General features: G+C 44.9%; 2 protein-coding genes across 2 annotated transcripts; both read left to right on the top strand.

The window, feature by feature from the left end:
* Positions 1-266: 266 nt before the first annotated feature.
* Positions 267-848, top strand: LOC122668502 (receptor-like protein 48). The gene has a single exon (XM_043865058.1). It carries the CDS (start codon positions 267-269, stop codon positions 846-848), a length of 582 nt encoding a protein of 193 aa, XP_043720993.1.
* A 15-nt stretch (positions 849-863) lies between these two features.
* Positions 864-1,340, top strand: LOC122668501 (receptor-like protein 35). The gene has a single exon (XM_043865057.1). The coding sequence runs from the start codon at positions 864-866 to the stop codon at positions 1,338-1,340; it is 477 nt and encodes a 158-aa protein (XP_043720992.1).
* The last annotated feature ends 12,072 nt before the right edge of the window (positions 1,341-13,412 follow it).

Genomic DNA, 13,412 nt, shown 5'->3' with positions numbered 1-13,412 from the left:
ACCTTTCATGGAACACTTTCACAGGTTCATTTCCATCTTCTTCAGCAAACCTTACCCAACTAACTGAGTTAGACCTTTCAAGAAACAATTTCACAGGTTCATTTCCATCTTCTTTAGCAAACCTTACCCAGCTAGCCATTTTGGACCTCTCCTTCAACAAATTTAATGGTTCAGTCCCTATGTTTAAATCAATTTCTCATCAGCTCTCAAGACTTGAATACCTCTCTCTGGGATCCAACAATTTTAGTGGCATCGTGAACTTGGACATGTTTGGGAACCTTAAGAACCTTAAGATTCTTGATCTTTCAAACAACCTATTGTCACTTGAAGCTGGCAACAATACCAGTTCTACTCTTCCCCAGCTTCAAGGGTTGTACATGGGATCTTGCCACATAAAAGAATTCCCAAATTTCTTGAGAACTCAAGATAAATTGCAGAGTTTAGACCTTTCAAACAACCAAATCCAGGGACATGTACCTAGTTGGATATGGAAGGGGACTCTTTCTTTTTTGGATCTTTCTCACAACAACTTGAGCGGTACAATTCCGGAGGAATCGATATGTAAATTGAATAGTCTAAAAATCTTTGTTGCCTCTTACAACAACTTGAGCGGTTCAATTCCGGAATGTCTAGGCAACATTGGCACCCTCTCAGTATTGAATCTAAAAGAGAATAGTTTTCATGGATTAATACCTCCACATTTTACAAGTGCAAGCTGCAGCCTGAAGATGCTCAATCTCGGTGTAAACAAATTAGAAGGCCAAGTGCCCAAGTCATTGGCTAATTGCACAACACTAGAGATTCTAGACCTTGGGAAGAACGAGATATTTGATACTTACCCTTCCTAGTTGGAGAAATTGCCTATGTTGCAAGTTCTTAAATTGCAGTCTAGCAGTTTCTATGGCCCCATCGAACCCCCTCGAACCTCTGAAGGATTCCTAAAGCTGTCACTAATTGACCTCTCTTCCAATAGATTTACAGGTAATTTGCCAGCTGAATACTTTGGACGCTTGAAGGAAATGATGTCCACAAATGTAGATACTACATCAGAACGATATTACAATGTTGAAGATTTCTACTATAAAGAATCAGTCACGTTCGGAGGGAGGGAAATAATTATTCAGGGATTCATGTTGTCCTCCGTAGTAGCTCTGGATCTTTCCAACAACAGATTCCATGGGGAGATACCAAAAGTGATTGGAGATCTCACATCGATTAGGGCTCTAAACTTGTCACACAATAACCTAACAGGCCAAATCCCATCATTGTTTGCAAACATGTTAGAACTTGAATCATTGCATCTCTCATGTAACAAGCTTTCTGTGCGAATCCCTCCATAACTTACTAGTCTTACATTTCTTTCAATCTTTGATGTCTCCTACAATCATCTTGAGGGACCTATACCACGAGGCTATCAATTAGATACATTTTCAAAGGATTCTTACATTGGGAATGAAGAATTATGTGGTTATCCCTTATCAAGGAAATGCAGATATGTCACTGAGGAAATTGTGTGCGGAATGTTAATTGGAATTGATATGCCATAATTTGTACTTCAAATCCTGACCCTACACGTGGACCCCTCACATTTGCAAACAAAAGGAAGTTGGGGGCATGCTTGGAGAATCTCACGCGTGTGATGGTTATGAAGTGTGCCCTGTAACGACAGTTACGCAACCACCAAGGGAAGGTCCCACATGCCTTAAGAATCCCGGAGATCCCAAGATTCGCGGGGGATCACAACCAGAATGGGAGTTTCCAAAAACTGTGCTACCAAAAAAGGAAGTTATTAAAGCAGAAAGGATCGTCCGAGATCCCATCCATCACTATAAATTAAGGGCCAGACCCTCATATAAAAGGGAACTCAATTAGCAATATTTAGTGTTTAATAAAGAAAGAGTATTTCGCAGTCTCATCTCCGTTATTCCCAATTCCATCTAGTTTCTTCATTAGCATATCAGTTGTGCCATCTGTGGATTTCTCTCTGGTAGAAATCTTTGCACAACATTCAGCGCCATCTGTGCGAATTAGAGAACAAAGACCTACGAAGATCCCATTATGACCAACACAAGAAACCAGTCAAGGATCACTCGATCCGCCACTGCGGCATTCCTCCTCCAGGACCTTCTGTTGCTGGATAGGGAGGAGCCTTAGCCCGTCCGACCGCTTCCCGGCAAGAAGGTGAAGATCCTATCCCAGAAGACCAGAAGCTGCCGCACCAGGAGGAGTCTAAGCCAAGGCTCCCAGGGGACCCACCACGCTATGTAATCGTGGAACAGCTGGGATGACAAGATGGAGCAGATGTTGGAGATGCAGCGCGGTCTCCTACAGGGGATCCCCATACACCCACCTCCACCGCTGAACGGAGAAAGATCTCATTCACCGGAGCATAGCGAGAATCGTAGCAACGCAAACAACACCTGACGAAGGAACAAGGAGATGCAGGGAAATGCCAAGAATCAAGATTCGCACATAACGAAGGTTGAGCAAGTCTTGAACGACAAAGTCTTGGAACTCCAAGACCAAATTCAAGAAGTCATAAGGGGAAAGAACCTAGCCCCGATTCATAACTTTCACTTCACTACGGACTTAGCATTCAAGGATGAGGTACGATTTGAGTCCCTCCCAAAAGGGTTCAAGATGCCAACCATAGAGCAATATGCAGGCACCACGAATCCGGAGGATTACCTGGAGACTTTCAAGTCCCTCCTGTTCTTTCAAGGCGCTTCAGACGCTATAATGTGCAGGACCTGATCGTAAAATTCAGTCATTTTGAGATACTTCAGGTACCTAGGACACAAAATGCATCTACAGATGCCCTCTCTAGGCTAACCACCTCAGATTTTCAAGATCTGGGCAGAACAGTGTACTTGGATGTGCTCGATACTCCAAGTATGGAGCAATCCGGGGAAGTATTACCAATCGAGGTGGAACCTTGCTGGATGGACCCTTTAGTCAACTACCTTCAAGAGGGCATACTGCCCACTGACAAGGAAGAAGCAAAGAAAGTCAGAATGAGGATCGCTAGGTACATGATAATAGGGGGAACACTGTATAAAAGGCATTTGTAATGCCCTATTTGAAGTGTCTCCGACCATCTGAGGCAGAGTATGTTCTTCGGGAGATACACACGGGCATTTGTGGACAACACTTGGGGGGCATGGCACTCGCCCATAAGGTCATTAGATAAGGATACTTTTGGCCGTATCTCTGCAAAGAAGCAATGAGTTTTGTCTGCAAATGCCTGAAATGTTAGAAGTTTGCACCCATCACGTGCCAACTAGTAACGGAGCTCACCTCAATCTCAAGCCCATTGCCCTTTGTCCAATGGGGAGTGGACATACTGGGACCCTTCCCCAAGGCATCTGGAGGCAGACAATTTATGGTGGTGGCCGTCGACTATTTCACCAAATGGGTAGAAGCGGAAGCCTTGGCAACAATCACCCCACCGAAGGTTTGAAAATTCTTCCTCCATTCAGTTATCTATAGGTATGGAATCCCGAGAACCTTCATTACTGACAATGGAAAGCAGTTTGAGCAGAAGTTCAACGAATTTAGTGACCAATATCAAATTCAGCTAAGGAAGACCTCGGTAGCCCACCCCCAATCCAATGGGCTGGCAGAAGCAATGAACAAAATTCTATTGCATGGGATCAAGAAAAAATTGGAAATGGACAAAGGTTTGTGGGCGGAAGAACTGCCTAACATTCTATGGGCATATCGGACAACCACGAGGTTGGCAACTGGCGAAACACCCTTCATGTTGGCATATGGAATAAAAGCAATACTCCCGGTGGAGGTTGGAGAAATTTTGCTTAGGGTACAACTCTATGACCCTAAGGTTAACGATGAAGAATTAAGAATAAACTCAGCTCGGGTAAGTAATGTAGTACACCAACAGCGAACGGCACGCCACTACAACATGAAGCTGAAAACTAGAAGGTACCACCAGGGAGACCTGGTCCTATGCAAGGTAGAAGCCTTAGACCCGAGGTCCATGGGAAAGTTATCACCCAACTGGGAAGGACCATACAGAATCTCCAAACAAGTAGGAGGAGCCTATCATTTGGAGACCCTGGAGGGGGTACAGATACCACGATCCTGGAATGCAGAGAACTTATGAAAATTTTATCAATAAGGTCAGTTCCCAGTTGTTTGAATCCAATTTTATCAATAAAGGTCAATTCTCAGTTGTTTGAATCCCAAATTGTCATTTGTTGAAAGATCAGGCCATGATCGATAGAGACATCAATGATTAATCAAGCAAGTTGATGGCAAGCATAATGACTCTTTGCAATACTATTATTTTTAATGTGCCAACAATCAACTTAATGGTGAGTTACACCATAGGGGCGTTACCCCAAAACAAAGATGATGGTCACCCGACCATAATGGTGAGTTGCACTATAGGGGCATTTCCCTAAATCAAAGATGATGGTCACCCAACCATAATGGTGAGTTGCACCATAAGGGCGTTTCCCCAAATCAAAGACAATGGTCACCCGACCATAATGGGGAATTGCACCATAAGGGTGTTTCCCCAAAACAAAGATGATGGTCACCCGACCATAATGGTGAGTTATACCATAGGGGTGTTTTCCCAAAACAAAGATGATGGTCACCTGACCATAATGGTGAGTTGCACCATAGGGGCGTTTTCCCAAATCAAAGATGATGGTCACCCGACCATAATGGTGAGTAACACCATAAGGGCATTTCCCCAAAACAAAGATGATGGTCACCCGACCATAATGGTGAGTTGCATCATAGGGGCGTTTCCCCAAAACAAAGATAATGGTCACCCGACCATAATGGTGAGTTGCACTATAGGGGTGTTTCCCCAAATCAAAGATGATGGTCACCCGACCATAATGGTGAGTTACACCATAGGGGCGTTTTCCCAAATCAAAGATGATGGTCACCCGACCATAATGGTGAGTTGCACCATAGGGGTGTTTCCCCAAAATGGTCACCCGACCATAATGGTGAGTTACACCATAGGGGCGTTTCTCCAAAATAAAGATGATGGTCACCCGACCATAATGGTGAGTTGCACCATAGGGGCGTTTCCCAAATCAAAGATGATAGTCACCCGACCATAATGGTAAGTTGCACCATAGGGGCGTTTTCCCAAATCAAAGATGATGGTCACCCGACCATAATGGTGAGTTGCACTATAGGGGCGTTTCACCAAATCAAAGATGATGGTCACCCTACCACAATGGTGAGTTACACCATAGGGGCGTTTCTCCAAAACAAAGATGATGATCACCCGACCATAATGGTGAGTTCCACCATAGGGGTGTTTCCCCCAAAATGGTCACCCGACCATAATGGTGAGTTACACCATAGGGGCGTTTCCCCAAAATAAAGATGATGGTCACCGGACCATAATGGTGAGTTGCACCATAGGGGTGTTTCCCCAAATCAAAGTTGATGGTCACCCGACCATGATGGTAAGTTGCACTATAGGGGCGTTTTCCCAAATCAAAGATGATGGTCACCCGACCATAATAGTGAGTTACACCATAGGGGCGTTTCTCCAAAACAAAGATGATGGTCACCCGATCATAATGGTGAGTTGCACCATAGGGGTGTTTCCCCCAATCAAAGGAAGGGATCATCCGATCATGGAGGAAAGCACCAAACAGGAATATAAGGCCAAGCCACACAAAAATAAAGTATACAAGGAAAATTGCTCGAATAAAGAGGAAAATTGCTCGGATAACGAGATTCTTTTATTAGTATTCCAGTCTATCAGTACGAGTATGCCATGACTCAGGTACAAGCTTACAAAGCAGTCAACTTTTAAAAATAAATACACAGCAAGGTTTACCAGTACACACATGAAGTTATGCTCGATTTTAGAACCAGCTCCCCGAGAGGAGAAAACGTGGCAAACTAATAGGGCAACCACACCGACAGGAGAAAACCGTCTTTGCACTCCCAAGCAGAAGAAGGCTGATGAAAATTGAGAGCTGGATGATGCGAAGTGTGAGACAAGGGTAGCATTGACAACGGCATCACATAGAACGATACTGAGCTCGACATTCATGATGCAATACCCCCAGCTCCAAAGCAATCCCATGAATCAAGAGCCAGCTGCCCTACCAAATGGGATTCACCGTCAGCACCCTGAAACACCAAAATAGCCCTGCTACTACTCCTCTCAAACCACAGGAAGTGAGGAGCCTGAAGAGCCCTGGGCATTTCACGGGCTTCTTGTTCTCTAGCGCATTGACAGATCCACTCCACTGCCCACCAAATACGTTAACAGTGAAGCCGATGGGAAGCAGCCTCCTCAAGATTCTCCACCTCTCTAATGCAACATTCCCTCTCCAAAGAGTTGGCAATGGAAAGGCACATAGAGAGGGACCATCACGGCTCGTCAACCCAAAGGACACTACGTGTCGATTGAGGATCGAAGCTATGAAAGCCAATGTCGATTGAAGTCGAAAGTAGCACTTCTAAGAAGGTAAACCGCCAGAAATATGCAACCTCTGCATCTGAGAAAATAACGGCAACCAAAACACCATAAGAAGTACAGAGTTTCTATGGAATGACAGTGGAAAGGCAACAGTGAAGAACCCATATTTCCATGGGAAGCAAAAGTGTGAAGGATACCAACCCTATTTATAGGGCAAAACGACGATTCAAAGGGGAAAGAGAATATTAAGGGAACAACTACCCCACTTAATGGGAAGTTACATCCAGGGTCACATGCTCCGACCCCAATGGACATACCGTTCTCCAAAAATTGGAAGAGGTGCGATTACTCAGATGGCAATTCGGTTTCTTCACCAGCCCTATTAATGCTAAAGTATGTGGAACGTCAGTCAAACAAGAAAACAATAAATGTTAGCGTTGGAAATCCACACAAATCTCTGAAAAGAGGATTCGCACCATGATGGATATTTACGCCAGGGAAAAGGACAAACATCACCAAAAGCCAAGAAAAAAGAAGGATTTGACAACTCAAGGAAAGAAAAACCAAGTGGTGCAGATTCAATAAATTTCGAGCATAAAGCAAAACACATACATCCGAGGAGCGACAACCGTTGCCCGAGATACAACCACTGCAGTTACAGGTATGGGAGCTCAGGACAAGGTGGATTAGGGGCAAAGGCCCTGGAACATTCTGGGGAGGAGGAAAGAAAGGTATGGATAATGTTAAAGGGTCAAGTACAACCTCCCGTACTAGAACACGAGGGTCAAAGCCCAACCTCATCTTCCCCTAATTAAAATAGGGGGCAACCTCCTTCACCCGGTCATATAGGCGCCAAGTGCCTTCCAAAGCCTTATTTGCATAGAAATGTTTAAATGCAGCAGATTGAACCACATGGTTAATCTTAAGGTTCATCGCTGCATATTTCTCAGCCCAGAGATAGTCGGTGACGTTATCCACAATATCCCGAGCAAATTCCAGCCTGGCCAGTAGATCTTCCTCCCAGCGCTCAAGGGACCTATGATCTTTCAATTTCGCTTCCAAACAAGAATTATGCTTCCTCAGTATAGCATTCACTTTATCATATGCTTCTATCAGAGATAGCAATTCTTTCTCACGCTCTGAGGCCTCTCGAGCCACGGTACCAGACAAGGGAGGATGGTCCTAAGCAAAAAAGGGGTAAGGAGTCATGGTCAGTTATGTAATAAGACAAAATAATCCACAATAGCAAATAAAGCCCGTGGCCATTTTTTATTAAAGTACGCAGGATTACAAAAAAAAAGAAGAGAAAAAGCAACAACACAATGGCATTTGACGGAATAGAGAAATTAAACTATAGAGGCGTTTACAACATCTTCAGGGGTTAAGGGGGCAACTGGCGTAGCTGACATGGCTGGGGGAGCATTCTCCTCTCCCTACTCAACACTTTGCATCAAATTTTGCTGGGGGTAGTTTCAGAAGGAACAGAAGTCACAGCTTGGCCAGTTTCACTGGCGGTAGCTCCTTCAGGGCTGACCCCAGAGCTTTGCCCACCAACCTCGTTGAGGGACACCTGAGGAATCACAAAAGAAGAGGGACGAGGGATGTCCAATTTTCCAACCGAGGAGGCATGCTTGTAGGCGCCTGACTCTAACCGCATAAGCATGTTTTCCACTTCAGATATCCCCTCGAAGTTGAAATCCGGTTGCCTCTCCTTCACTTGAACCCAGATGGTGTGAGCAGTCTTCAGCATAGCCAGGGAAGCTGTCGCCATATGATGAACCTTGCAAGCTTCAGATTCAAGATATACATTGGGGGCCTTGGTTCCAGCATCATTAATTTGTACCCTCAAGCTATCCATCTCAACCTGCAGCTCACGGAGCAATTATTTCTTCTCTCCCAGCTTCTTTTTAACCTTCCCGTAAGAGGTCACGGACGATTGGACTTGCCCCTCCACCTTCTCTAGACTCTCCTAAGCTGCTGCCAGTGCTTTCGCTGTAGAATCTTTTTCAGCCCTCAGAGTGGTCAACTCGTTATTTAGGAGAGTGGACCGTTCATCGTTATACTGGACAGCCTTCCGTAACTTCGTCATTTCCTTCTCGGCTTCCTGGTACACCGAGGCAACCTTCCTCTTGCAGTTTACTAACTCTGAAGCAAAAGCCAAAGCCTAAAATAAAAAGAGAATGAAGGTCAATAAGCAGGAAGAAACAAGTAGGAGTGTAAACTGAGGAAAGAACATCACCTCATAGGCCCGTGCAAGGGTGAATTTCTTCAACGTCTCATCGGACATCCCAGAAAGCCAGTCTTGGTCCACTGGGGCAACGCAATTCAAGGCCATATTCTCGGCAGTCACGATATTGCCAATCACCCTCTGATCATTGCTAATGGACCATCGGGGAACAAACACTTCGAGATTGGCCTTGCCCTTGCCCTTATCCTTTTTGGTATTAGTGGGGGGAGGAAGGTCATTCGGGACCATGGAGGACCCCTCCTCCCGGGAAACTAAGCTCGAGCCAGGAGTCTTCTCTTTACCCGAGGAAGCTTCTACAATTTTTGAACCTCGGGGAGGCGCAGGGGGAAGCTTGAACGATCCCTTCTTCAGGGAATCCTTACCCAACTCAGTGGAGGACGGTTTTCTCTTCTTGCTCTTGTTCAAGAGGGCAAGAACCTTATCCCCTACAACCTGAAGATCTTCCTCCTCTATGAAGGACGCCAAGGAATCCAAAGGAAACTCTACCGTAACCAACAAAAGGAAAGTATCCAACAAAGAGAAGGTTATAATACAATGTGAAACACCCCGGGAAAGGGGGAGGGAGGAATTCCTGAAATGCTCACCCCGCTCTAACTCGGATTCGACTCCTCTACTTCCATCCTACTTCCAAGAGCTAGGATCATGACACCTGGCCTAATAAATATCTAACGGTTGAGAATCTTTTAAATTCAAATTAAATTGAATTTGGGAGGGGGAACCTTAAACCCGTTTCATTCCAAACCAGAACTGGTCGGTTCACTCTTTCCAAAACTAAAATGTATCATAACCCCAAACTGAGAGTTAGGGTTCATTCGTTCATTCGTTAAGAGAACTTTTCCACTTCGGCTCTCTTCTTCTTCCACAGAGGCGACAGAGATCAGACACATGAAACGACGGAAACCATTCCTTCAAATCCTTCCCCCTGCCATATTTTTAGCTTCATAAGGTTCCCTCGCCGGAAGAACCACTGAAACTTGACAAGAAAGCCGGCAGAGAAGGGGCCAAGGAAGAACAACAGAAAGAGAAAGCAAATCAATGTGACCCAACCGTGTCAACCCTAATCTCCTTTAAGATAGAGAGAATGGTTCCAAGATCGAAAAAGGAGTACAATGATCACACGAGGGAAGAAGACTAAAAAATTTGCAGGAATCAACATATTTTGATTCTCAATCTGCAATCAATGTAACTAAGAGCGATGCAGGAGAAAATAGGGGGGAAAATTAAATGAAATTTTCAATCTCCGAGTCCAACCAACGGACATTGAAGGCGGGAGCCGTATCACATTTTCGATTGCACTCTTTTCTCTTTTGTAAAAATCTAAAATATTGAAAACCAAGCTTTTTTCTCCCAAACTTTTTATTGGCTGGTTAGAATCAATTGCAAATTTCAACGGTTTTCTTCAATTTATCTTCTCAACGACTCAAAACTCATGATCCAAATTTAGGTCTATATAGATCATGATTAAAATGTTTGTGGTTCAATCTAAGAAGAAGACAAAAAATAAGAAAATATATGAATTTGAATAAATTTTGTTTGGGTTTGGATTTGGGAAATTTTTATGAGATTCATACCAGGTTATGTTTCTCCAAAACTAAACCCTTTTAGGCTTTCGCTATTTCACTTTATATCTATTCACTCTGACTCCTTAGAAAAGAGGGAGAAAGCCCCAATAGTATGTACATTCAATAGGTATTAAGCACAGAGAGGGAAGAAGAGGCAGAGCGAAAAGGAATTGATAGCTATGAACAGAACAGATCTGGGTCTGAAGTTCTGAACTCTGAAGAAGAGGATATGGTCTTCTGCTGTCCCAGCCTCCAATGATATATTGAATAATGTAAAGGATTCTTCTTCTTCTTCTTTCTTTAGTCTTTACCATTTCTCCCTCGATTCACCATTAAATAAATTCATAGTCTTCAAAGTCTCAAGTCTCTTCCACCCAAAAACGAAATGGGCAAAAAATAAAGAAGGAACAATAGAAAAGGGATGAAAGGAGAAGAGGAGAAGAGGAGAAGGGAGAAGTTTCTTCGTCGGCCGACAGCTTGGAGGGTTTACAATGGTTTAAGTGACTTATCCCATCTCCCAATCATTTTTCACTTTAATTCTAAAAACACAGCCTTGCAACCGTTAGATGGTTGCCAAGCCAGGTGTCACCATCACAAAGCTTAGAAGTAGGACGGAAGGACCGGCCTTGGAAGTAGAGGAGTCGAATATCCCTCTAACTCACCTATATCCTAGACATCGATAACCTCCGCATTGATGCGGCTCCTATCAGCTATCATCTTCTCCAAAGTCGCCTGATCCTCGGAGTCTAAGGGTGTAATTTTGTTCCCAGCTGTGGTATCAGGGTAACTCCACACTGTGGGACACCCAGGATCCTCACAGACTGCCTAGAAAACCTTTGCTTCCAACCATGGTTGGACGAAGGCAGAGAATCCACCTCTGATACACCATGTTGGCGAAAATAGTACCACCCGGGGTGACCGCTATTCTGATTCAAGGTAAAGCACCTGATGAATAGGGCAGGGGAAAGGCATCTCCCCAACCGAAAGCACTTGATTAAAAAGCCTCCCACACACCTCCAGCCATTGGGTACCAGTTGGCTGTGAGCTATCTTATAATGCCTGAGGAGTCGATCGATAAAAGGAGAAAAGGGATATTGAAGCCCAGCTTCAAAGGCATCAAGGATAAGCCCCACCTCCCGAGGCCGGGGCTGATTCAGTCTATCCTCGGGAGAGGAAACTCTGAGAACAACCCCCTCTGGAATCGTATAGACATTTCGGATCTTCAAAAGATTATAGTCAGTCAGAATGGAGGGAATCTCGTCAACCCCTTTTCCAATGGTAGGATCCTGTTGCGGTTGTCGAACTCGATAACCCCTCCTTCCTAGCCGTTTCATGGAGTCAAAGCTGGAGGTGCTGGCCAACACACCAGTGGCGCTCTGAGGAACAAATGCTGAAATCCTAGAACTTGCGCCTCCAACTAGAGGCAATCGAGGGGGGATTTCCTGGTTTCCATCCAAAGCAACCCCGTGGATAGTCTCTCATCCTCATCTAACAGGGATTTTACCTCTGTGTCATCTTTGGAAGAAGAATTTCTGTTAGATTTTCCCATTTCCCCGAAGCAGATATAAAAGGAAGAGAAAGAAAATACAGATAGAAAAAAAGAGTGGAGAAAGAGAGAAAAGCACTTAGTTGGGACGAAGAAGATTGCGATTGAAGAAGATAGAAAGGCACAGAATGATGCTATGGCAAAACTCGAAGAAAATATCTTTGGTAGAAGAGCTTGAAGACGATGAGTCGAGAAAATTGAAGAAGGCTGAGACATTTTATACCCTTGGGGACACCCTCGTAACGCTCGTTAGATCCAACTGCTCAATTACTTTCGACGGACCAGATGACAGGGAGAGGAAAGGACCTAGACCTCGAAGGAAGAGCATCATCATCAAAGAACATCGGGAAAGCAAGGAAGTTTAAAAATTAAACTTTATGACGTCCCATCAATCTCCTCTCAAAAGGCGTGAAAGGCGACAGATATTTCACTCCCACGTGCTAACCGAAGCTAGTGGCGGCACATTTACAAATAGCCCGTAAAGGGTAAAAATGTCCAGAGGATGAAGAATCATTTCCAACTAGGCATGGCTTTGTGCATGCTAGACTCAAACAAGCAACCCGAGCTCTGGGCAATTTGTCAAGGCTCTTTGTCGATGCTTATCAAATTACTCCCTACACCTCAACCGAGGTAAAGGGACTAGGGGGCAAATGATACACCATAATTTGTACTTCAAATCCTGACCCTACACGTGGACCCCTCAGGTTCACAAATAAAAGGAAGTTGGGGGCATGCTTGGAGAATCTCACGCGTGTGAAGGTTATGAAGTGTGCGCCGCAATGGCAGTTACGTAACCACCAAGGAAAGATCCCACGTGCCTCAAGAATCCCGGAGATCCCAAGATTTACGGGGGATCACAACCAGAATGGGAGTTTTCAAAAACCATGCTCCCAAAAAAGGAAGTTATTAAAGCAAGAACGATCGTCCGAGATCCCATCCATCACTATAAATGTAGGGCCAGACCCTCATGTAAAAGGGAACTCAATTAGCAATATTCAGTGTTCAATAAAGAAAGAGTATTTCGCAGTCTCATCTCCGTTATTCCCAATTCCATCTAGTTTCTTCATTAGCATATCAGCTATACCGTCTGTGGATTTCTCTCCGGCAGAAATCTTTACACAATAGGAATAATGGTAGGACCTAAAATTTGATTGGAAATTCAAGATGCATGGATACAGTTGGAATTGTCATAGGACATTATAGCTACTCATTTTGATCTCCATGAAAGACGAGCGACATACAAGGACAACTCTTACGTTGCCACCACCAACTGGGATCTTGGGAGTGAAAAAGGTGAGATCAATTGTGGTTTCTTTATCCTTTTGATACATCCAAGATTCACCGGACCAATCAGCGGTCACCACGTGTCACAGGGCGACCCGCTCCAGAATCAAGGAGAATGAACCTGGGGTCCCACTCGGGCGCGGCCTCACCCAGGCGCGACCTCACCTAAGCGTGGCCTGCACCAGGCGCGGCCTCACCCAGGTGCGGCCTACACCCAGGTGTGGCCTCACCCAGGCACGGCCTACACCCAGGCGCGGCCTGCATCCAGACGTGGCCTCACCCAGGCGCGGCCTACACCCAGGCGCGACCTTACCCAAGCACAGCCTGCACACAGGCGTGGCCTCA

Source organism: Telopea speciosissima, chromosome 7, assembly GCF_018873765.1.
Source record: "Telopea speciosissima isolate NSW1024214 ecotype Mountain lineage chromosome 7, Tspe_v1, whole genome shotgun sequence".
In the NCBI taxonomy this organism is placed as follows: Eukaryota; Viridiplantae; Streptophyta; class Magnoliopsida; order Proteales; family Proteaceae; genus Telopea; species Telopea speciosissima.
This window is presented reverse-complemented; position numbering and strand designations above follow the sequence as displayed.